The 25819-nt window shown below is 40.4% G+C and overlaps 2 protein-coding genes and 1 long non-coding RNA gene across 6 annotated transcripts in view; 1 reads left to right on the forward strand and 2 right to left on the reverse strand.

Annotated features, from left to right (window-relative positions):
• Positions 1 to 1390: 1390 nt before the first annotated feature.
• Positions 1391 to 10643, reverse strand: slc25a4 (solute carrier family 25 member 4). Its single transcript, NM_203578.1, has 4 exons — positions 10475 to 10643; positions 5515 to 6001; positions 3106 to 3246; positions 1391 to 1884 (listed from the first exon to the last, which is right to left on the reverse strand). The coding sequence occupies exons 1-4, from the start codon at positions 10583 to 10585 to the stop codon at positions 1727 to 1729; spliced, it is 897 nt and encodes a 298-aa protein (NP_988909.1). The 5' UTR covers positions 10586 to 10643; the 3' UTR covers positions 1391 to 1726.
• Positions 10644 to 10825: 182 nt separating this feature from the next.
• LOC100487093 (EF-hand calcium-binding domain-containing protein 6) overlaps positions 10826 to 25819 on the forward strand; it is a 49995-nt gene continuing 35001 nt past the window's right edge. The window contains exons 1-4 of one of the 4 annotated variants that reach the window (XM_031895429.1): positions 10840 to 10927; positions 11627 to 11784; positions 18271 to 18581; positions 23449 to 23558. In XM_031895429.1, coding sequence (XP_031751289.1) covers positions 11705 to 11784; positions 18271 to 18581; positions 23449 to 23558 — 501 coding nt within the window. In that variant the 5' untranslated portion in view covers positions 10840 to 10927; positions 11627 to 11704. Of the gene's footprint in view, positions 10928 to 10972; positions 11785 to 14780; positions 15111 to 18270; positions 18582 to 23448; positions 23559 to 25819 lie in introns of those variants that run through there. The other 3 variants (XM_031895432.1, XM_031895430.1, XM_031895431.1) reach the window with 3 other exon arrangements.
• Positions 23448 to 24362, reverse strand: LOC116408466. The gene is made up of 2 exons (XR_004220952.1): positions 24323 to 24362; positions 23448 to 23537 (listed from the first exon to the last, which is right to left on the reverse strand). It is a non-coding gene; the product is annotated as an uncharacterized LOC116408466 (long non-coding RNA).

Consider the following 25819-nt stretch of genomic DNA (forward strand, 5'->3'; position numbering starts at 1 on the left):
CTTGTGAGCCAAATTTAAATGGAAAAATTAAAAAGGTTCTTAATTGGCTTCTTAATAGCCCCTATGTAGACTGGCAGCCTACAGAAGACTCTGTTTGGCATTATAGTTGTGTTTTATGTAACCAAAACTTGCTTCCTTACCAGAAATGCAAAAATAAGCACCTACTTTAAGGCCCCTGGGACCAACATCCAAGGGGTTGGTGAGCAACATGTTGCTCACGAGCCACTGGTTGGGGATCACTGCTCTAATGTATACCACCATTGTTATTATTTAGGGCAATGACACAAGTGGCCGCTGCAGGCGACAAAATGTTTCCTTCGTTTCATTTCCACTGGCAAAAATGCAAATTGCAAGTGGGGGAACATATGCGGCGGGGCTACCCCGGGTCTCCTCGAGAGGCAACTTTGGGCTACTTCACGAAGTAGCCATGCAGTGTATGTTTTCCCACCGGTAATTTGCATTTTGGCCAGTGCTAAAGTATTTAAAGGAGATTAGTAGCCCACGGTAGAGGCGATGTATCGCAGGCGATTAATCTCCTCTTATGTCATTGTCCTTTTGGAGTTGTCGGGAGAAATTGACTTAGTTCAGGGGTATCAAACTTAATCACGTAAGGGGGGCGAAATCTAAAACACAGGCTGTAACTGGACAAATTTTTTATGAAGATACTGTACAGTCAGGCACAGTCACAGTGCAGTCAGGCAATTGGTGCTGCCCGGTCAGGCATAGTCACCATGGGCCACATAAAACAGCCAGAGGGTCTGTATTCGGCCAGCGGGCCTTGTGTTTGACACATGTGCCTTAGATTAATTAGCAATATTGTGAGCACAAACAAAATCCCTGATTAATATGCTACCTATCCTTCTACAACAACACTAATAACACTATATACACTGTTTTGCTCATGGTTCAGGTAACTGCACTGAAATGAACAGGAAGCAGTTGAGAGCTTTTTGGCGCCTACATACAGAGCTATTATTTGCCCAAGCAACAGAACTTCTGGCATTGTGTCATGAAGCCCTAAGGGCTCTGGCACACGGGGGAGATTAGTCGCCCGCGACAAAACTCCCTGTTCGCGGGCGACTAATCTCCCCGAGTTGCCATGACCCGCCATCCCGCCGGCGAACATGTAAGTCGCCGGCGGGATGGCAGACGCGGCGGCGCGATTTCGTGTGCCATCCCGCCGGCGACTTACATGTTCGCCGGTGGGATGGCGGGTCATGGCAACTTGGGGAGATTAGTCGCCCGCGAACAGGGAGTTTTGTCGCGGGCGACTAATCTCCCCCGTGTGCCAGAGCCCTTAGAGATAAAGTCGTTTGCAACAACTGTTTTTATCATTTGTTTACTAACACTTTTACATGTTGACCACTGCAGAATGATTACAGCAAAAGAGTAAATTTAAATGTTATCTTTATTGTCCACAATCTTAAGAAAAGTCTGCCACTGTCACGGTATTGGGTAAAAATGGCTATTATAGCCTTTAGAAGGTCTATTTTATTCATTATGTTTAGGAGCATGGCCATGTTTTGTACCTAGTGATGGTGCACAGGTTGCAGTGAACTTCATTTGTCTATACAAAATGCAAACTGGGTTGAAGAATCCCATTTCTCCATGTTTCTCCTTTTATTTCCCTAGGAAATATCTCATTGTCTTTGTCACTGAAACCAAATGCCCCATTATGTCTTTACAAAGTATATGAATAGGGAGAGAATATAGCAGTTGTATAAGATTAGACATATTTCTTAATTTCATCATACAATACAAGTACAAAAGCACCACCCATGCCTCTCAGTACGTTGGACCAAGCACCCTTGAAGAAGGCTTTTGGTCCTTCATCTTTGGATATCTTCTTCCAGCAGTCAATCGTTCCCTTGTACATGATATCAGCTGTTAGGATACAGAGGCACAAAGACTAGTCAGTAATGTTATACACTGTACTCCCTTTCCAGATGAGTATCCCTGCCCAGTTGCCCAACTGTCTGATCAAGGACATATGCCATATCACGCAGTGTTTTGAAAGGTTGACAGTAATATCAATAAGAGAAGGCTTGAATAGATAGGTAATACAAAATGGAAGTACAAATCTGCAGAATTACCAGCTTTTTTTAGACTAGTGATTAGCAGAACAGACAATCACACAGAAAAAGCTAAATAGTAGCTGCTAAGCATCTGCGACTATTACTATCTACAACATACTAAAAGTTCATTTTAAACTTAGCTGCCCCTTGAACAATTATTATAACCTAGAGGTAGACATGTGGTGAGAGGTCACAGTGTACACTGGACTAGCCTATGTTGTCAGACTACATCATCTTTAAAAGGTTGTACTGTGAATGAAAGGGGCAAAATAGACCACAGACATACATACTTGTTCAACATTGGCAAGTGTTGGAATTTGTGATTATTTTTTTTCATAAACAACTAACAAATGATTGTTTGTAAGTGTAAGCAGGAGATTTTTTTTAACTCCATCTGGAAAAAGATACTGTATGGTTTCATGACTATGGTATTGGCTACAGTTGGTGATTAAATTGTGATAATGAGCCCTGTGTAAACAAGCCCTTTTCCATCCTCCAAGCATGTATCAGTTTTACAAATAGGGAGTTCATTGTAAAATAGGCTGGTAATTTGCTCTTAAAGTGATACTGACAAGAAAAAACTACTTTCAAAATATGACTCTACATAAAAAGTTGGCTATAGGTCATGTTGATCATTTTTTGCTGATAGGGCTGCTTTTGTAAGTAATTGTTACTTGAAATCCCAAAACCTGACTGTTTTGCCAGCCTGACTGTCCCTTCTCAGCCTATCAGTTTTAACTTCTAATTCTAACAGATTACTGCTGCACAAATATGCAGCCCCCTCATAGAGGAACATGGGGGATCAGACAGGTAATTTAAAAGCATTGGGCTAATACTTTTATGGCAAAACTATAAATAGCATGCAAAGACAATGTTACGACAGATGTAAAAAAGGTTTAATTTCTGGTGTCAGTATCTCTTTAAGAGCCAGGGAGTTGGAAGTTCTATTCATTCAAATCATGTTGAACACGTGGGTCTACTGGCTCTTTGATCTACAGATAGTATTAGCCACATTAAGGCCTAAATTTACCTCCTTTCCTGCCAGACTGCATCATCATACGTCTCCTGACTGTGTCAAATGGATAGGACACAAGACCAGCAACAGCAGTGACAGTCTGAGCAATCATCCAGCTTACCACAATGTGCACATTCTTGGGATCTGGCATCATACCTGCAGAGGAATAATAAAAAAAGCTATGGGCATTACAACGCTATAGGACAGTGTAGCCCCACACCCCAAAAATACATCATAACACATTATACTGCATTTTACTGCATACAATGGATTTCCTCTCTGCAGTCTAAGAGGAGAAAGCTAGTGTTACTAGGGGATGCCAATTTGTTAAGCGTCCACCATTGACACTACTTCCTTACCTCTTACCCCAGGCTGACGCGCTTTCTATGAAAAACTCACTCCCACGCTAGTTTTCAACCAGGCTGCTGTCCTACCTACCCAGGCATCCCCTTTTTCAAAGTAAAACCTTTAGACTTGCACAGTACAAAACGTCTCATGTTAAAGGAACAGTTCAGTGTAAAAATAAAACTGGGTAAAATAGACTGCACAAAATAAAAAATATTTGCATTATAGTTAGTTAGGCAAAAATGTAATCTATAAAGGCTGGAGTGGGCAAATGTTTAACATAATAACCAGAACACTACTTCCTGCTTTCAGCTCTCTAACCTCTTAGTTAGTGACTTTGGGGGGGGCCACGTGGGACATAACTGTTCATTTAGTTTGTGAGCACGCAGGCCAGATTCAAATGTAAACTAACTGATCAGTTTTGTCCCATATGCCCCCCTCCCCTCAATTCACTGATTGGTTACTGACTGCTAACAGCTTAGAGAGCTGAAAGCAGGAAGTAGAGTTCTGCCTGCTCAAGCCCTTATAGATTACATTTTTGGCTAACAATTTTGAAAACATTTTTTATTTTGCGCAGTCTATCTATTTTACCCAGTTTCATTTTTACACTAAACTGCTCCTTTAAAGTCTATCTTTCCTTGTCCTTTATAGTAATTATGTGAAATTATGGTCACCAGGGAAGTAGCAATAATAAAACAAATATAATTTGCAATCCTGCTCACTTTAAACTTACTACAAGCCAAACAGTCTTTACATGTGATGTTTCTGTTTCAGTTGTCCAGGTACTGCTGGGCTGAACACTCAAATTAAGCCTTACTCTACCCAACAGCTTGCGTACGATGGGTCTAGCAGTAGACTTCTAACATTACATGCCCTAAGTATTCTTTCTGCTAATTTTAGAAAGTGCAGTCGCTGGACAAGTATCAAGGAGGGATTTGCACTTTAAAGGAAAAGAACTGCTTAATATCTTCTTATATTCAGTAAAAAAAACCTTTTGAATATTTTATGGGATACTTCAATATATTTGCCTGTTCGTTAAGACTGGAATTATGTGAAAGATGCAGGAATTTGTTTATGGTTATTACTTGTGTGATTTCATATAAAAATACTGACATCATTATAGTATTTATACTATTACTGCATCCATCAGTGGCTACTACAGTATTTGGCAAAATTTCATGTTAGCTGTATGAATGGATTTATTCATGCTGGTCGCTATAAAGTTGGAAATATCAACATATCTGATGGAAAGTCAGACAACTGGACTTTCATTTCTTCAACAGAGTTTGACTGGCCTGCCAGAGCCCCCGAGGAAGTCCAGGTGGCCCCAGCCAAGGACAATTCCCATCAGCCCCTTTCCACAATAGGGTAATATAACAACTGTAACATTTAGAACCATCTAAATCTAATTGTTGTAAGAGTGGGCCCTTGCTGTTAGGTTTCATGGTGGGGCCTGAAGAGGCCCAGTCTTACATTGTTCATGCACAAATAAAGCCTTCATTTTAAGATCTTTAAATAGGCTCAATTTTACCCAACCTTAATCCAGTCAAATATAAAACATGTAAAAAATATTTAAATGGTTTTATAACCTTAATATATAGCTTAATATATGGCTTAATATTTAGCTGTATTTTTGTTGCTTTGTCTTTATTGTCATTGTACAGGATCGTGGTATTTGCTTCCACTTCTAGCACATTCTATTTAAGCACTTGCCATTAGGTGGATAAGCAAAAACAGTGAATCTCTTCAAATATAAAGCCAGGAAACAAATATGTATCCAACCACTGAAGTTTCTGTGTGTATTAACAGGAAAATACCCGGAAAAGAACAGAATTCTATATCAGTGCTACCTATCAATTTCATATCTCCAGACCCATCATCAAGGGATCTTACTATAGGTGACTTGCTATTTCTCTCATCCACCTCAAGTAAAGTCTTTAAATTCAGCGTGAAAGCCTGGGACTGGTAAAGCGAGACAATTGTCTAAAAATACATACCAGGACACTGTATGCTGCTCTATGTTAAGCATGTACAATTGGTTTGTGATTTTTAAAAACAGTTCTAGAAATGTATACTTACCCTTAGCAGTGTCATAGACACCAAAGTAAGCTGCTCTGTAAATGATAATGCCCTGAACAGACACATTGAAACCTTGGTAGAGGCCTTTTAATCCATCTAACTTGTAGATCTTGGCAATGCAGTTTCCAAGACCGGTAAACTCTCTTTCATTTAGACCTTTGCCCACATCAGCGGCTAGACGGGTTCTGGCAAAATCCAGGGGGTACACAAAGCAGAGAGATGTAGCACCAGCAGCTCCACCAGAGGCCAGGTTACCAACGAAGAACCTCCAGAATTGCTTATGCTTATCTACTCCCCCAAGGAAAATCTGCTTATACTTGTCCTTGAAGGCAAAGTTAAGAGCTTGTGTGGGGAAGTAACGGATGACATTGGCAAGGTTCCCTCTCCAGAATGAGATAAATCCTTGCTCCTTTGGGATTCTGACCACACAATCCATGATCCCTTTATATTGCTTGTCAACAGATATCTGTTTGCTGGCATGCTGGACCTGGTAGTAGATTATAACAGAAGGTATTGGAAACCAGCATGCATACAAAAGGATAACAATTTTTATTAAATATGATTCATCCAATCAATTTTCAGGCATTACTGGGTAATAAATTAATTACTGGCAAAACTGACCACCTGTATTTGCCTTTAGAATCTGAACAACAGTCTATGGCACACAAGGGGTTTAAATGACATGTGGCAGCAATCAAACAGTGCTATTAGTCTCGGACAATTTCCCATTTACTTAAAAAGGGAATATCTGTAAGTAGCAGTGATCAATAACTCAAGTGTGCCATGGCCCTAGAAGCAGCAAAGACTTATTTTGTGATCTGGGGTAAATGCCATAGACATATGTTACTGGGCACCACAACAAATTAATATTAGGGCCCCCAGAAACTTCCAGAATCTAACTTTTTTGACAATATATATTAAAAAATTCTAATTAATTAGGGCAAGATGCCACCCTCTACATTTCTGGGCTGACATGTTTTGCAGAAACTAGAAACTGTACTTGTTCCTGTGTAATATTTTGTTGTACTAGCATGCAGGTTGTGTTACTGCATATGGTATGCATCCACTGGACTACTTTATATAAATACACCTATACATATATAATTATTAAATACACACACACATATAAATACAATATATAAACATGCACACACACAATACTAATAACATGTATGACACTATCCCCAATATGAAATAAAAAGGCACTAAGTTTGCGCAGGAGCAATAACCCATAGCAACCAATCATCAGGTAGAATTTACTGGCCACCTGTTTGATTTTTAGCTGCTATGGGTTTCTGCTACTGGTCAAACTTAATCCCATATGTAATAAAAGGCACTAAGTTTGCCCAGTAAGGGCCCTGCACACGGGGAGTTTAGTCGCCCGCGACAAATCTCCCTGTTCGCGGGCGACTAGTCTCCCCGGATTGCCATCCCACCGGCGAAAATGTAAGTCGCCGGTGGGATGGCACACGCTGCGCAGGCGATTTCGTCAAATCGCTGAAGTTGCCTCGCGAGGCATTTTCGCCGGTGGGATGGCAATCCGGGGAGATTAGTCACCCGCGAACAGGGAGATTTTTCACGGGCGACTAATCTCCCCGTTTGCCAGAGCCCTAACACTAACCTACAACGACCAATAAGATGTTTGCTTTTAAACAGGTTACCAGTAAAATTCTACCTGTTGATTGGTTGTTGAGTTACTGCACCTGGGCAAACTTAGTACCTTTTACTACATAATTGCCTTTTATTACATATGAGGGTATATATCAACTGTGTGATTGCTGTTTATAATTTGCTTAGCTCTAACAAAAATGTGTTAGCAACAAGTACTTCTGATGAATAAAACAAGCGCAAAACAAATTATTATAAGTAGGTTAAGCTTGGGGTATAATGCATTTGCTTACACATGCACATGCACACCAACCCTCTTGTCTGGCGCAAACCAAGTATTGCAGGGGACAATGCCACTGAACACTTTGCAGATGTGCAGTGGGAAAGCAGGTAATGATTTGGCCCTGGGAGCTTTAGTATGTTTCATTTTTTATTTCTCTAAAATACCATATAAAAATATAAGAGTGTGGCACTGCTTGACTTTACATTTGGTCAAGGCCAAGGCACATGGCAGTGCACTAACAAAGGTGACCTACCGCTTTAATCCCAGCCAGAGGCAAAGTCCTGATAATGTCTCTACTGGCAGACTTCTAGCAATGCAATCTGTTTCTTGGTATATAATGTTTGGGAACTCAGCTTTATTTTTGAATGCTATTGTCACCGCTATCATTATACTTGTGTTTACCAATGATTAGGCTTCCCAGCAGTTCTTTGTCTGTACCTCATTGATGGCATCCCTATGTTGTGTTGCTGCAGTACAGGTTGTGGCAATCCTTTTACCAACATAGGATACGGCAATGCCTTCCAATGTTAATGAACACGTATGTATTAAAACTGCACAATAGGTCTTAAACTCATTCTGTATGAGGCTTTAATGTTATCTATATATTTATCTTAATTCCACAAATTGCCCAAGCCTGGGACAAACATCAGCATAAAATCTGAGCCCAAGAGTAATGCAGAATGCCCTCTTACCAGTTATGTTGTCGGTTCAGATTGTTTATTAGCAGAGAGGGGGCACTATATACTCTGTACTGACATTACCCAGTCTTGGTCCAGGATTACTGAACCACAGCCCAGACAAGGATCTGGTTACAGGAAATAACTCTCAATGATCTCTACTAGGGAAGCTTTATCCATTAATTGTGACCTTGAATGAGTAAAGCTGGCAATGCAATTCACATATTAAGTAAGTCCTGCCCCTTATGTCAGCCATGTGGTAAATCTAGTTCATTCACTTGTTAAACTTTGGCCAATGCTAGGGGCATCCAGAAGGCCAATGAATTGCCATCAAGATTATGCCTTTAAAAACCAGTGCGATATGATGGGATTTTCCAACTGGTATCTGAACCAGTAAAGAGCAAGGTATGAATCAGGTGAAATTTTTAGATCCATATAAAGAGTAACCAAACTAGCGCCCAATTGAAAACTTAGATGGTCCTCACATAGATTGGCTTTGGATTGCAAGCACTTTAGGAACAGGGAATGAATGTGATTTGATATAAAGTGATTCAATATAAAGTCAGAAAATATATTTATTTATTTATTTACATGCACACATATTGAACTACAATATCCATTTAAATGCAGGATTACCGAAGTATAAACCAAAACTAGGGATGCGCCGAATCCTTTGTGAAAGATTTGGCAGAATCCCAAACTGAATCTGAACCCTAATTTGCATTGCATGTGCAAATTATTGCAAGGACATGTTAAAGAGAACATTTTCAACTTCCGTGTTCATGTGACAAAAAGTCACGTGATTGTAAGAATTCTGATTTGGCTCAGCTAGTTACTTGAATTTGGCCAAATCCAAATCCTTCTGAAAAAAGGCTGAATCCTGGCCAAATCTCGAACCAGATTTGCTGCATCCCTATTAATTACATTAAGAATGACATGGTTTTTAATGTATAATGCAGATTAAGAGCTTCCCTGAAATAACCCTGTCCTCAAGTGTTTCCATTCACAGTTCATCAGTGAAATGTTACGCTTATTCTATTTTAGCAACAGCAGCAAAAGTACACAATCCAAGATGTATCACTGAACATCACAGCTGCTTATATATATTCTGTGTATTGTAGTGCAGGTTTCCATGAGTTACTAAAGGTCTCTGCATGATGATAACCTGACACATGAGCCAAGACTTTCCGGTCCCGTCCTGTCAGGAGTATGTTCTAAAAACAGTCAATGGAAAGGAGGTCCAGTTCTGCACCTTCCATATTTAGTCACTCAAAGCTGCTTGGATAGTGTCACTCTAGTCCCTCCCAAAGACAGGAGCCCACAATAAAGTTCCAGCCTATTTTGGCACCACTGACAGACTAGATTGATATAAGGGTGGTTGACAATTTCTGATAATTTCTTGAAACGCATGGCAATAACATGCATTATCTAGTTAAAAGGCTTTGCCTGTAATTTTGTGACTTTGCAGTCCTGAGATACATTATTTATGCTACTGCCCCAGTACCATGCTGGATGCAGATGGAGGCTCATACTAGCTGTCCTAGCTTGAATACAAGTAATTCTAGAACAAGTGCCATTCTATATCAAAGTTGTGGACATTTGGTGACTATGTAGTCCAAGGATAGACATTAAATACTTGGGCACCAGTACCATGCTGGATCTAAAGCTGGGAGGCTCACTGTGTGACTATGTGATCCTGGGATGGACACTAGAGACTCTGGTACCAGTACCATGCCAGATCTAAAGCTGGGAGGCTCACTGTGTGACTATGTGATCCTGAGATGGACACTAGAGACTCTGGTACCAGTACCATGCTGGATCTAAAGCTGGGAGGCTCACTGTGTGACTATGTGACCCTGGGATGGACACTAGAGACTCTGGTACCAATACCATGCCAGATCTTAAGCTGGGAGGCTCACTGTGTGACTATGTAATCCTGGGATGGACACTAGAGACTCTGGTACCAGTACCATGCCAGATCTAAAGCTGGGAGGCTCACTGTGTGTAAAAGCTGAGTATGCTGTGCTTCAGTGCAAGTTAGTGACTCTCAAAATTGGAATAAAGAAAAGCAGCAATTAAAAGTAATAGCATTCGTTCAGCTTTTTCGAACCATTTTGCAGCCCATTGCCTAATCATGCAGGATATATGCTGCAAGCATTTTGCAAGATGAAGTCGTAGCTTAGCAGCAGTAGCAGCAGTAGCAGCAGTAACAGCAGCAGCTTTAGGGACAGCTGGCGGTTGCCAATACTTTGGGACCAGCTGGCAGATGCCAATATCCTTATAAGAATAAAGCAAAAGAAGTCAGGATTTCCCGACCTCCCTATAAAACCCAATCATGCAGCTCCAGCAAACTAATAGAAGCCACACCAAAAAGCGAGTATGCGCCGCTCACCTGCAGCAGAAGTTTAACCCTTTCAATGGGGGCTACAGCAGTCTTAGAGATGGCAGCTGCAATGCCACCCGCCAGAAAGTCCTTAAGAAAGCTTAAAACCTGGTCACTCATGGTGGGGCCGGATCGGGCGAAGCTCCTGTTTCCTTACTGCCCAAGGAAGATGTGAAACTATCCACAGACAACCTACAGGTCTCCCCTGCCAGCCAAAATGGGACGAGCCACCCAGCTGCTCCACTTTATAAGGACACCGTATCCCCTGGGGGTGGGGCGCAAGTCGTGGGCTGTAATTGGGTACCTTGTCTAGAGCAAAGGTCATAGGGGGCACGGCAGCCATTTTTCCTAATGGAACCCCCCAGACAGCTAAGTGTCATAGGGACGTTTAAAGGGCATTATAATGTTATCTGTTTCTCAGTGAGCAAAGCCATGTCACAGCATGTGCCCAGCATATTAATAGTAAGTCCTAGAAGTACTAGGGAGACACATTGGGAAGCCAGGCAAATAAAAAGGGCTCATGACAGGAATATAAATGAATAACTGCTTTGTTAAAGGAGCTTTCTCACAGGGGAACTGGGGGGATTATAATTTGCTTGATGTGCTGCAGCTTCTACTTGAAACCATCATTTATTAATCTCCCCATCCCCAAAATCCCAACCCTTCTACTGGCAAACAGCTTGATATAGATATCCAACTGGGGGCCCTCCAGCTTCTGCTTTATTTCAGCTGCAAGCATCCTTCAATGAATAAATGCTGAGCCTGGGAGCTGGACAATTTTACTGTAGTTTAGGCAACATGTTGTAACTGCACTGGGACCTGAGGGGCCCATAGACATATCAAATACATCTTTTAATTGCCAAGGTAATTGCAAAGGCTGGCAGTGGGATAACAATATGTAGAGGGCTGCGGGTTACCCCATTCTAAGTTTCAGTATATGACAATTCGTAGAATAACAGCTGCTGTTAAAAGAAATAAATTTAACATGGTGTAGGCTGCAGTATAACACACATCTCTCTGATAAAAGACTCTTCCTTATAAGCCTTTTGATCTGTAATGACTTATAACTACAGTGAAGAAGAGCATGGAATATTGACATAGTGTGCATAAATGTCCTCAGAGACAAGTCACCTTCACATACATTTCCACCTGTCCCTGCAGACACTCTGCTGCTGGATGCCAACCCTCTAAATGCAGTGACCATGTGACACTCTCAGGTGACAGTAGAACTCAGGCTTGATGGAAGCCTTGAGTTCCTGTTACCAAATGGAAGTTGTAACTGCACTGACACAAGATGTTCCAGATTGGGCCATAAGAAGGTCAGTTGTGAGGTTATGTCAGATCATGCTGTTACATAATAATGGAGTATCTAAAAGATTTAAAGGGTAACCTTGGAAACAGCAGTGGTCCAGCTGAGGACACCTAAGATAATGAAATATTGGTGACAAAAGAGATGCTGTCTGTGTGATTTTTAAACATTTTAAACTTTTCCCTGTGGTTTACCCATAGGCTATTAATGTGTTCTAACGCTATAGAGACATACAAACTGGACATGAACATTTTAGATAATGCACAGGGTAAGAATATATACTATTGCAATTCACAGTCACTTTATATAAAACAGTGAGGGGTCTGTGATGTCAGGGGGCAGGTTTATGATACAGCGATCAGAGATTGGCTGATTGATGTGCCATTCACTTTTAGGTCCTGTCCAGATTACCTAATTTAAAAATCAGGATAGCCCTTCTGAAAACCTGGCTGTCCAGGAACTGTTATCAATGGAGGAAAGCCGAAAAACGCTTGCCGAGAATACGCTCCGCTACTGTTCACCAAAAAACTTGACACTTCGGTGGATATCGGCTTCATGTGCCTGCACCCGAACGTATTCCATTCATTCGGGTGCAGCCCCAGGTAGGAGTGTATGGCGATATTTTCGGTAAGCATTTTTCCGCTTGACGAAAACATACGCCATGCACTCTGTGTGGCATGAGTCTTAAATACTTGTTGTGTCAGGATAAAATGTATTATTCTGCATAGAAATGAAATCCCATATAGGTTGGCATAATAAGAACAAATGTAATGTATTTACATAGTAGTAGGGACATGCAGCTTTAAGCATTTAGTGCTTTCTTGTTGCACATGCATAAGCCAGTCAGGGCTTTTCAACTTGAAGCTGGCCGAAAAAATCTAAGTACTGATTGGTTGGCATGAGTTACCAAAGGCGGGCTAAGTCGGACAGGCGCCCTAGGTGATGTCAGGGGGCAGGTTTATGATATAGCGATCAGAGATTGGCTGATTGATGTGCCATTCACTTTTAGGTCCTGTCCAGATTACCTAATTTAAAAATCAGGACAGCCCTTCTGAAAACCTGGCTGTCCAGGAACTGTTATCAATGGAGGAGTGAGGGCTTAGGCTGATGCTACGCGAGCGTATTCTCGGCAAGCCGAAAAACGCTTGCCGAGAATACGCTCCGCTACTGTTCACCAAAAAACGTGACACTTTGTATCTTCAGTGGATATCGGCTACATGTGCCTGCACCCGAACATATTCCATTCATTCAGGTGCAGGCCCAAGTAGGAGTGTATGGCGATATTTTCGGTAAGCATTTTTCCGCTTGATGAAAATATACGCCATGCACTGTGTGTGGCATGAGTCTTAAATACTTGTTGTGTCAGGATAAAATGTATTATTCTGCATAGAAATTAAATCCCATATAGGTTGGCATAATAAGAACAAATGTAATGTATTTACATCGTAGTAAGGTACACGCAGCTTTAAGCATTTAGTGCTTTCTTGTTGCACATGCATAAGCCAGTCAGGGCTTTTCAACTTGAAGCTGGCCGAAAAAATCTAAGTACTGATTGGTTGGCATGAGTTACCAAAAGCGGGCTAAGTCAGACGGGCGCCCTAGGTGATCCGACTGCCCCCCTCGGCCTCACCGCTTCCCCCTCCGCAACACTGCCACCCCCCCTCAACAATCCCAGACTAGGGGTTGGCACAGAGGCACCTGCCTAGCAACCTCTCACTGTTGTGCCCTAGGCAGGTGCCTCTTCTGCCTACCCCTAGTTCCGGCCCTGTGAGTTACTGCCAGGTGCAGATTTGGCCAGTGTTGATAAATGAGCCCCAGTGTAATGTTCACATTGCTTACAGACACTAGTACTTTTTATTTAAGAGAATGAATATAACACTGCTATAGCAGTTTCCATAAAATTCACTGAAATGTAACTTTAAGGACATTGGCAAATGGAGTGGTTTTGGGCCTTTTGACCAAGAAACACAAATTAGCCCCACTGGAGTTTATGTATTTGCAGCAAGACAAGCAATTTTTGCTAATATTTACATTTTTGAAAACCTTCTGTAACCAAGGGGACAGGCAGTTTGGCATGGGCAGTTTCCAGTGGTAATACATGAGCACAAAAACTACCAGGTATGGCATGTGCCTTAATCTACATTCTTTGTTACATAGCAATATTTGTTTTACTTTTTTTGCTGTAAAGATAATTTCCAAAGAAGTTTGTAAAATGATACATAAATTCATTGTTTCTTGAGTTAACGAGATGTAGCATATCTTTAAATCTTTAAAAGTAAATATTGCTTTCTCTTTGATGCTAATGTAGACATTTCCATTATTCGGGTCACGAGCAGCAGACTATAGCTGAATTTACTTGGATACACATAATTGTTACCTCCACAGAGAAACCATGGCAGCATAAATACACCTGCTACTAAGACACAATTTAGAGCCAACCAGACTTGTAATCAGCACACCCTTGCACCCAACACCCCACGTATAAAGTATATCACTCTGGACTTGTGTGCAAAGCCTGGCACAGCACCTACCTGTCATGCCTGGAAAGCCACCTGTCCAAAATTCTGTGGAGAAATATCTGCTAAGTCTGGGAACTATCTGCTGATATATTTTCAGCCTAAAACAAGTCATGGAGAGCATAATTTATATCTGACCGTGTATACCATTATTTAGTGGTATATAGTATATAGTATTGAGTGGCCTATTCTAAAGGCTATATAAAGGCACCTGGAAACTACCCCTTATAGTTTCCTCCCTATGCAGGTGCTGTAGGGTCCTATGTAGAAAATACAACCCTGATACTAATACCAAACAGTTGTCAAAGGGCCCAAACAGAGAGGCCCAAACAGCTCCCCACAATATAAATAGTGACTGTCTATTGGATCTTACAGGAGCCCCTCTGGCCTTTGCCAGTAAGGGGATGGGTGTTTAGAAACAAGTGCCCTTTGTACCTAATGCTGTAAACATCCCTGGTCCCAGGAATGGAATGGATTTCTGATGGCTGCTTTCCCTCAGGGCATTTAAATTTGGTTAAAAAACCAAACAGTATGCATGTAACTAAGAGGTGTCATTAACACCTCAGCACAAAGGATGCACTGCATTTCAATCCCTGGGCTTGGTTAGGGCAGTGAGTGACAGCCTGGCCTCCCAGTGCGAGCTGTTGCCTTTCACTACAATGCATTGGCAGGCAGGAGATTTTAGAACACTCTGTTGCCTCTAGCAACCTGTGTCTGTTCAATAAAGGCAAACAAGGCTACTCCAAACACTCTAAGGACCTCAGGCAACCAACTTCAATAATACAGAATTAGTTGGAAAAGAAGCAAAGGCAGCATTACGGTAAGATTTCTCATTTTATTTAGAAATTGGAAATTTAGAAGTTTGGGCTAAACTCGGATTGTCTGAACCACAAGAAAGTAAAGCTAATACCCAGTATGGGAAGTGAGATTTTGGGTTAGAATGTTATAGTAATACAATGGTACATCTCCTTCCAAACTCTCAAATAGTTGCAGGGGATCCTTTCATTATACTTTTAATAAACTTTGAGTTTGATGCCATGGTTTCTGCTAGGGTTGCTACTATACTGGAAACATAAAAAATAACATTCTGCATGTTTAATTAGCAGTTTATTTGGATGCATAATGCTGACTGCATTGATTTCTACAGGGCCATGAAGCAATATTTGATATTTAGCCATTCATGAAATGAATTTTGTTTTTGCATCCAACTAAAAAAAGAGTAATGTGAGAACTTCCTTCTTATTTTGAGGACTGCGTGTGATTCCATTTATCTACAGTAGTCACAGGAGAACTAATCCCATCTGAAGGCTGCCATGGGGTGCAGAGAGTTATATGATATATGCAGGCTTTTGCATTAATACCAGTATTATTATTCTTGACTGTAAATCAGGGATTTGGGAATTTAGAAAAACCAATTACTAATTATGTGAACTATTCTCCCCATGAGGTGTGATGCAGATTCCTAAGCAAATGACTATAACTACAGTAATGTGCTAGGTCAGCAGGACAGTGTACTTGTGTTGCTAGGATTGTTTGTTTGAACAATAACACACCCATATGTTTATTATTTATACAATCAAAGAGTTTTTATAACCCTTGAGAAAAAGGAATATAGAGTTCACCTTTATATTTACTTTTAATATGTTATAGAATGTCATATTCTTAGCAAATTTCAGTTAGTCGTCCTTTTTTATTTTGTATAATTTTTCAATTCTGCCTCTTTTCTGATTTCATTTATTTCAGGTAGCCAATTGAGACACTCACCTCAGGCGGCAGCGCCAGACAAGTTACCCGGGGCAGCAAAAAGCCACCCCTGGTAACTTTAAGAGTCGAAATTCCAATTTTTAAATCATAATTTTGGCTCTTCTAGTGCAGTGAACGCTATTGTACTTTCTGCACTAGTGATCCGTCCCCCCTTGCACCCATCTGACATGAAAAACCTACGTGTGGGGGGAGCGAGGGGCGGCATCAACTTGGCCGCCTCAGACAGCTAGGACCCCTGAGGCGGCGATGCACGTAGCTATTGTTCTATTGTTATGAGTCTAAAATATTATTATTGTTTCTTATGATATGTTTTTATATTCAGGCCCTCTTCTATTCATTTTCTAGTATGTCATTCAAAACACTGTTCTAGGGTGAATTGGACCCAAGCGATCAGATAGCAAATTGTCTAAGAATATCACTGTATACATTGCACCAAGGTGGTTTACCATTTAAAGTCTGTCATTAGTAAGGTTAAATTATATTTTGTGTATAGGTGATTATGGAATGAAATAAAATTAACAAACACTTCTCAAAAAGAACCTGTCACTTTTTCTTATCTTTCTAGTAACAGTTTTATCAGGTGCTGAATCACCTGTTATGGACAATAAAAAACTCTTCCAACTAATAATGGAAAGGGGTCTACCATAGTGATGTGCAGGTAGGCCAAAGCCTGCAGCACTCATGGGTTTACCCAAGTCTAAGATGGCTTTTTTGGTAAAGAACAGACAAAATACACAGTTTTGGTCAAAACTGAGACATGGTCTCTCCCATTCTGCAATGTCACTGCATGACTCCACCCTTTTGGTGATGTCACGATGCCTTTAATGCCCAACATGAGTGATTTGGAAAAGGGTGGATTAGGGTTGTTTATGGGTTAGAATGTTTCCCTCCCACATATGGCTAGGATGCCCTCACAGCATTTCATAGATATAAGTACCTCAAAAATACAACCAAATCAAATATACAAATATCAAATATACATCATGCGTGGTTTACTTTCATTACAAAAAATACAATTCTTAGCATTTTTTTTTGCCTGCATGCTGTTGGCTGACAAGCCAATTCTGCCACTTTTCACCCCATGTTCTTAGTCATTGACAGGCATGAAATTTGCCTGCCAATGCACACATGGGGTGGATATCATCCAAAAATGCACGTCTGTGAATAAGCAGATTGGCAAGGGTATTTCACAGCAGTCAGTGACTGAACTCATGGGGTATTAGGTGACTGAGTTGGTCTTTTTCTGTAGGCTGTGTGTGACAGCCTAAATTCTTGGTACTCCTGATTTAAGGTATTGGTTCTAGATATACTTTCAGAATCAGCACCACTGTCCCACAAGACAAAGCAGGTTCAGTTGCAAATTGTATATTAATATTTGCCACATAATTGTTGAAATGCATGAGTGAAAGAGGTAAGGAAATTTAATTGAGGCAAAGTTAACTTATGCATCAAACCCATTAAACTGTAAAAGTATGAATTCCAACCTCTATTGTCACAGAACATTAAACAAAATTAAAGCTTCTGTAAAAAAAATAAATCTACTGGCAGTCCAACAAAAACAAATACGACACAGACTCAAAGTTGTCATTTTCTAAGCAAATCAATAAACAATGACTAGTGATGAGCAAATTTGTTAGACAGGCATGGATTCACAGCAAATTTCTGCGCGGAAAAATTCGTCATGCGGAATTTTTTTTGTCGCACATCAAATTGGGCACGGTCACGTCAAAAAAGCGCAGGCAACAAAAATATAGATGCGGGCAACAAAAAAATGCGTTTCGCGAATTTTTCGCGAATTTTATGACGAAGCGAAATGGGACAGATTCGCTCATCTAACTATGACATTTAGCATGATTCTATCAGACTGGATATAAATGATAATATACTAGTTATGTAATGTTGGCATTTGTAAATGAAGGCCTTTTTACAACTTCTTTTCTAAGTACATTGCAATAATGTCCCTCTTTGACTGTGATTTTCTTTCCTTCTTTTTCTTTCTATCAATTTCCTTACATAACCCCACTATAATGAAACAAATGCGGTATTTGTAGTGTGTGTACACTTAATGCACTTACGTTATCAGTATTGTAAAATAGTGAAAGTAACCTTTCCCTGTGTGTAAGACTTTTGTTCCCTCTTATCAGCATGGCAAGGAGTTTGTTTGAGGCCTACTAAACACATTAAGAAATGTGCATTGTCTCTTTTGCTGGTTTCAGGTATCAGACATTACCTACAATGTCGAATCGGCTTATTGTACCCCCTGGGCCATCACTAGCAAAGCTTCCTGTCATTGAACACCCATTATCTCGCCTTGGGGACCCAGACACTTTGTCACTCAGAGGGGTTTCAAGGGCTGGCAGTGCACAACCTGAAGAAGAAGGACTATGGCCCACAAAGCCTCCAAAGACTGCATCTTCTAATTACAGTGACAAGAGATCCCAGTTCAGCCCTCTAAACCATAATATCCCAGCTGGAGTGCAGGTCACTGTTGCATCTGATGAGAACAAGACCAGGCTGCCCATCTTTGGTACGTGCCCCCACAAATACATTTTTGTTTATATGGTGACATATATGTTTATAGCATGTTTATTATGTTACAGTGCTAAATTAAGTACATTTTACTGTTGATCCAGTGACTTGATCATTCAGATATATACAGTATTTTCATTATACCTGTGAAATATATTACAGTACAGATGACATTACTAATTGAGCATTTTGGTGCATTTTGGTGTCACCACACCATGAGCATCAGATGGTGCTCTTTACATTCTAAAGTATTATGAGCCATGATGGCCACTTAGGGGCACAAGAGCATGCACCTTAGTGGTCATTCAAAAAGCACTTTCTTCAGTAAGCACCTGATCAGAAATCAAAGAGCTGTGTCAGGAGGTGCAGTAAGCAGCTCTCCTGTGGTAAGGATGGAGCCCTGATGCAGGCTGCGACTCTGATGTTCCATTGTAAATGGAACAGTCATTAATCAGCTGGAAGCTAGGTAGGAATGATTTAATCAAAATGTTCAACTTCATGCATGTCTCTTTCTTGAGGTGGCCATAGAGGTTAAGACCCACTCGCTTGGTGAGGTCCCTTTGGCCCTAGGGCCAAATGATCAACAGCATAAATAAGCCAATGCAGTCTCCAATCCGATGGGAAAATTAAACCTGTTCAGTTAACACCTGGCCAATATTCAGCCAAATATCGGTTGGGGAGGCCCATCTGGGGTGCTTAAATCTGCCTGTGTATGGCCACCTTTACACGTCTGCTACCATGAATGATAAGAGGAAATTTGAATTTCTAAGATGCACCAATGATAAATCACAGATTAGATGCCCCAGTCTTTACAGTATTGCTGCTTTTAGTCAGACAGAAACATGACAGAAAAGCATACATTTACTTAGCAGACACCCTTCCACAGTTTCTCTTATTGCATCTTGGTTTGCTCCCTTAGCACTTCGGTTAGTAATGGCTCATGGAGCACTTTGACCACCGTTTCCCAATGATAGAGAACACTGGTGGTCAGTACTCCCCTCTCCACTTCTCATAATGCTACGCAATGACAAATGCCACGGTTTATCCACTTAGGGAGAGTGTTTTGTCCACAAGTGTTTTCTTGTGGATTCTTAAACTAATGGCACTATGCATATGCTGAATCTGAAAAAAAATGTTTATACAGGGTGAAACTTCCCAGTGTGTTTGCAGTGATATCTGTGGTATCCAACTACTCAAGAAAATCCACACTGAGCACTTTCTGACCACAATCATCCCTGCTTGCATGTGTGAGGCAATTTTTTTTTAGTTGCATGTGGTTGTGATTCAGTTCAGACAGGTTCTTGGATTTGGCTGCTGGTGTTTTTATTAGCCATGCATGCCATTAGCCTTAATAATTATACTTAGGGTTCATGCACACACAAGTACTTTTTGCATACCTCCCAACTGTCCCGATTTTCACTGGACAGTCCTTGTAGCTTTTGGCAGAGAGCCCAGAAAGTTAACAAGCCACACCTGCACTGAGATACAATTATAACTAATAAACTAAACAGGTCTCTTGGGGAACTGAGACTTGCAGCTTAAAGGGCAATTTCACCTTTTTCAGAAAATGAAATAGGAGTGGTATTTAGGGGGTGTGATAGCAAAAATGGGCATGGTCAAAAAAGTTTTTGTCCTTCTTTCCATTTTCAAAATGTTGGGAGGTATGCTTTTTACGCAATTTGGCCAGAGAAAATATTGTGTAGCACATCAGGGCTTATTTATGACTGAGAAGGCAAAGTGCAAAAATCTGATGCCATTTATTTAGCATTTTGTAGACTGCCTTCCTCTCTCCTCGAACTGCTGCAGGTCTCTGCACCCTTCCCAAATACACTGCTGCCTGTGTTCAGCAGTGCGTTCTTTAGGTGTGGGTGGGGTGGCACGTAGGCATGCCATGGATTACACTGCATACTTGCATAGGCAAAAACATGCAAGGGTTTCCAGTTAAACATCGTTTTCCATGTATGCCATATAAAATCTGCCCCAATGCAAGCTGGATATTTAACCAAGCAAATTGCAGACTTCAAGACTTCCTGTGGAACATTGCCCTACAGGTTAGAAATTCCCAGACACAGTCAAAATGAAAATGCAATGATGTTGCTTGGAAACCTTGAAATAGTTAAGATTCCTGGGGTAAAAGAAATGGTTTAAAGAAGTGAATTACTACACAGTGCCTGAATAAGTAGCAGATAATCTGCAGGCTGGTGCTGCTTGCTGGTAAAAAAATGTACCACACCTGTCAGAGGGTCTGAAAAAAGCACATACAGCATGTGAGAGTGGCATTTCCACAGGTCAGAGGCCTTATTGGCTCTATATTGAGTTTCAGCATTTACAATATGCAAGCACAAAACATTATCCAACATCAGTAACGATGCTGCTGTGCTGCACTTATTCTGGGACTGAATAGTGGAAATTAATACTTTAGTCTTGCAGAGTTATTTGCTCACATTTGTTCTGTGGAATGTTTTTCCATGAGAGTATTAATGTTTCTTGGGTGTCTCTAGCTTTACTAGAAAATCTCTATGGAACCTAATGCAGCACCCAACACTTGAACACTGGGGTTTATTTATTTATTTTTATCTCACTACAGAATAAGGAGGTCATTCAAGCCTGAGGGAGACTTTACTCTGCCACAACACTTTTTATATTAACAGATTATTAAATTACTTTATTAGTGCTGCAGTGCAGCCTGTCTTTGCAGGGTCACAGGCTCCAAATGGCACAGATTATATGTATAAAGCCATGGCTGAGCTGTATACCGTGCCTTATTTCCCCAATGATTTACGTGTCCCATCACCCATAAAGTTACCACAGGTGCTTATTTGCAGCGTATAGTAAAGCTCCACTCAAGGCAAGGTTCCTTGAGGCCAGTTCTGAAATAAGTTAGCTATGCAGTCACAGTTATATGGAGGGGGCGATGGCATATTATACATATTTCAGTAGGTGCTGCAAGGTGTAGGTTACTGGTCAAAACTGTGTATATTAAGCATAAACCTAAGAAAACACAATCTAAATTGGTTGACCATTGCTTAATGAGTTAGTGAAGTGAAATCAGGGGACAGGGGGAAGAATAGTATCATGCTGTGACAACATTTTTAGGCCATACCCACTTTGGTAGACACACCCCAATAAACCGCTCCCCATTTTACAGATACAGGTATAGGACCCGTTAGCCAGAATGCTTGGGACCAAGGGTATTTTACTACACAATCAATAAAACATTAAACCCAATAGGATTATTTTGCATCCAATAAGGATTATTTATATCTAAGTTGGGATCAATTACAAGGTACTGTTTTATTACTACAGAGATTATTTGATTAAAATGGAGTCTATGGGAGATAGCTTTCCGTAATTCGGAGCTTTCTGGATAACGGGTTTCCGGATAAGGGATCCCATACCTGTACATCCCAAGTAAATATATAAATGAACACAGTAGCAATTTCATGTATAAAACCCCCAGAACTAAGAAGGATGACACAGTGGCAATTCCATGTATAATGCCCTTAAAACACATTGCAGAATGACACAGTGGCAATTCGATGTATAATGCCCTTAAAACACATTGCAGAATGACACAGTGGCAATTCCTTGTATAATGCCCTTAAAACACATTGCAGAATGACACAGTGCCAATTCCATGTGTATAGGTATGGGATCTGTTATCCTGAAAACCGTTATCCAGAAACTCCAAATTACGGGAAGGCCATCTCCCTTAGTCTAATTTAAATTAAAATTAAATTGATTCTAATTAAATTAAAATTATTTCCTTTTGCTCTATAATAATAAAACAGTACCTTGTACTTGATCCTGACTGAGATATAATTCATTCTTATTGGTGGCAAAATTATCCTATTGTGTTTACTTAATGTTTAAATCATTTTTAGCAGACTTAAAGTATGGAGATACAAATTACAAAAAGTCCCCTTATCTGGAAAGCCCCAGGTTCCAAGCATTCAAGAAAATAGATCCTATGCCTGTAATACACCTTCATAGGCCAATTTGCACACTGAATTAGTCTCTGCTGAAAGACCTGCTAAGCTGGCTGCCTAAAAGCCTCAATGACAGGCATTCCTGGGGGCCTTTGATTCATCACACAAGAATTGCCTACGGGGGCAAATTGTACGGGGTAGCCTGAGAATGCATTTTGCAAATGTTTGGCATTTTTCAGATTTTTCAGCAAAATTAATTGTTAGCAGTTTTTTTTGTTTGTTTTGGTTGCTTGTTATTACTCTTCACATGGGCAAGATGGACACCAGTGCGCCCTATATGATACATATAGCTTGGGTTAGAATGTAGCTATCTCAAGGCTGAGAAGGTTTGTAGGAGCCAGCACCATAGGAATCAATGTTCACCATATATCTAGTAAATACCTCTGTGGGGAGGCATTATTAGAGACTTTATTTAGTGCTTAGGCACCATGCAAAAGTTTCTCTTTTGGCCCTTGCCTTAGAATAGGATTCCAGTCTCCGTAACTGGCACTGGCTTTATATTCTGTTGTTTGCTTTTTCTTCAACTTTCTGGTCCATATTCTCTAATTAATAATAGTTTATACAGCTCCATCTATTATTATGCTTTCCATAATAATAATATTATAATAATATAAGTTTAGCCATGCAAAATACAAGGGAAAGTAATGCCAACTATAAAGGTTTTGTTTGAAAGCAAGTAGAAATGTAAGCAAGTGCCCAATAAAGATTACAATTAAATACATTTTAATGTTATTTGTAAATGTAATAGCAATGAAAAGCAATTAGTTTGTCCTTTTCTAAAACTTCCTTTGCTGGCTAAATAAAAGATAATTTTAAACCACTTTGTTACCATTAAGCACATTGGTTACTCCTTTCTGGATATTTATCCTCATCAAGGTCAGAGAGCAGATATTGGAAGTCGGGCTGAAAGCAGAGTGAGCGATGCCAGCAGCAGATCCAGCTCTTTTTCTCGGCCTGGAACACAGCTAAGGATAGAAGTGGATGAAGTAAGGACATTAAGTAACATTTAAGCAAACACCAATAATAATATTCTTGTGGCTACTATAGCAAGGAAAACATCATAATACCCAAAGCCATATGTGTATATGTGTTTACTGTAAAGCATACCTCCCAACCGATTTTCACAGGACAGTCCCTCTTTTAACAGCTGAATTTTCAGTCCCGGATTCTTACTGAAAAGTCCCTCATTTCCCTTTCAACTCCTGCACTGAACACTTAAAAAAGTTACAAACTTAATTAAAAAGTAGCCCAGAAATTTAACAAGCCACACCTGCACTTAGATATATTGTTTCCCAGATTTAATGAAAGTGGGATTTTGGCAGAGAACACAGAAAGTTAACAAGCTACATCTGCACTTAGATACAATTGTAACTAATAAGCTAAACAGGTTTCTCGGGGGAACTGAGACTTGCAGCTTAAAGGACAATTTCACCTGCATTGGCAAAACTGTAATAACACATAAAATGACCCCAAAACCCCCAGAAATGTGTTTAAACTTTAAATAAACTGCCAAATTTAGTAAAACGGGTGCTTACATTTCTCAAATTTTGGGAGGTATGCCGTAAAGCAGTGCTGACCAATTTATTACATGTACTGGGCCAATTATATCTCATACAGCAAGCTGGAGGGCCACATTAAAGAAACAGTAACAACAAAATATGAAAGTGTTTTAAAGTAATTAAAATATAATGCACTGTTGCCCTGCACTGGTAACACTGGTCTGTTTATCTACTATAGTTTATATAATTACCCTGCTGTACAGCCATTCAAACTGGAAAAAAGAAGAAAAGGCACAGGTTACATAGTAGATAACAGATAAGTCCTGTAGAATACAATGGTTATACAATGGGTGCCCCCATGGCTACACAGCAGGGTATTTATATAAGCCAGTGCTGTCTAACTAGCAGCCCGCAGGCTGCATCCAGCCCACAGACCCACCCTGTGTGCCCCTCCCCCACCTGTCTGGCTGCTTTGACTGCTTACCTTTGTGTAAGCTTAAAATGGTATGAGTACTGAGATTAACTGACCCTGTATTGTACACACCTTTAAGCCCCTGTATTGTTTACCCCTTGCATTGTTCACAACTCAGGCTCAGACTGTAAGCCCCCACATTGTTCACCTGTTCACACCTCAGACAGACTGTAGGAGCAGTGCCAGCATTGTGTCATTGTATGTACTTTCTGTTCTATGCTGCCTGTGTGTGCCATACTCTGCCTACCCTAAGCTTCCTGTTATCACCTTTCGTTCACATATGAATGAAAGGTGAAATCCCTGTCCTGTGCTGTCTTTATGTGTCCTACTCTGCCTGCCCTATGCTGCCTGTGGGAGGTGAACCAGACAGGGGGTTGTTCTGGAAGTTTGTTAGCATTTGAAAATAGTCATTATATGGTCCCTAAGGTGTGTAATAATGTGCTGGGGGGTTGCTGTGCTATCCACAGGGAAGGCATATGAATTTGAGGGTGTGTCTTAATATGAAATAATAAATGTCTTTCACATATGAATGAAAGGTGATATCCCTACATTGAGCACCAACGATTTGTGTTTTTCCTGTGTTACCACCATTAATGTCGGTATGGTCTTGAAAGCTCCTGTAATAACATGAGTGTGGCTTCAAGTGGATGCGGTTTAAAAAAGGGGAGTGGTTAAAACTGACTTCCATTATCAGCCCTCCACCATGTCGACCAGAAAAATTCCAGCCCTCAGTACCACAGAAGTTGGACAGCACTGATATAAACTATAGTAGTGTTTTTTAGACATGCACTTTTAACAGTGTGGGGCTACAGTACATTTTATTTTTATTACTTTGATACATTTTCATTTCTTGGTGTTATTGTTCCTTTAAATGAAAATTATGATGTCATATTGTCAAGTCTGTGGAGCCTTTGATCAGACTGGGGTGGCAATAAATATACCTTGGAGGGTCACATCCAGCCCACGGGCCTCCAGTTGAACAGCCTTGCCCCAAAGTATAATGTATTGCATAAATCTGTATTGCTACTGCATATATCTGCTATTATGTGATGAATACAGCCATACCCATTTCCCTATGGGACCAAACTGTAAATTATATCCTTTTAAATGGTGCTTAATGATGTCACCAGTTATAATCTCAACTTAGTGATGTAATTTCTGTCACATGACTTACTAAAACTTGTATATTATAATAAATAAAGTACCCCCCGTTGTAAAATGTGAGCATATTAAAAGTCACCTCGGAGTTCCATGACCTGTATAAGAGCACTTGGCC

The sequence above is a fragment of the Xenopus tropicalis genome, chromosome 1 (genome assembly GCF_000004195.4).
Source record: "Xenopus tropicalis strain Nigerian chromosome 1, UCB_Xtro_10.0, whole genome shotgun sequence".
NCBI classification, from domain to species: Eukaryota; Metazoa; Chordata; class Amphibia; order Anura; family Pipidae; genus Xenopus; species Xenopus tropicalis.

Bases quoted from the DNA above. Each gene is read 5' to 3' on its own strand.
- slc25a4 (NM_203578.1), bottom strand. From the start codon at position 10,585: ATGAGTGACCAGGTTTTAAGCTTTCTTAAGGACTTTCTGGCGGGTGGC. The intron at 3,247-5,514 runs GTAAGTATACAT...ATTCCTCTGCAG, and splicing joins TGTCTATGACACTGCTAAGG to GTATGATGCCAGATCCCAAG. The intron at 1,885-3,105 runs GTAAATTTAGGC...GTATCCTAACAG, and splicing joins GCAGTCTGGCAGGAAAGGAG to CTGATATCATGTACAAGGGA.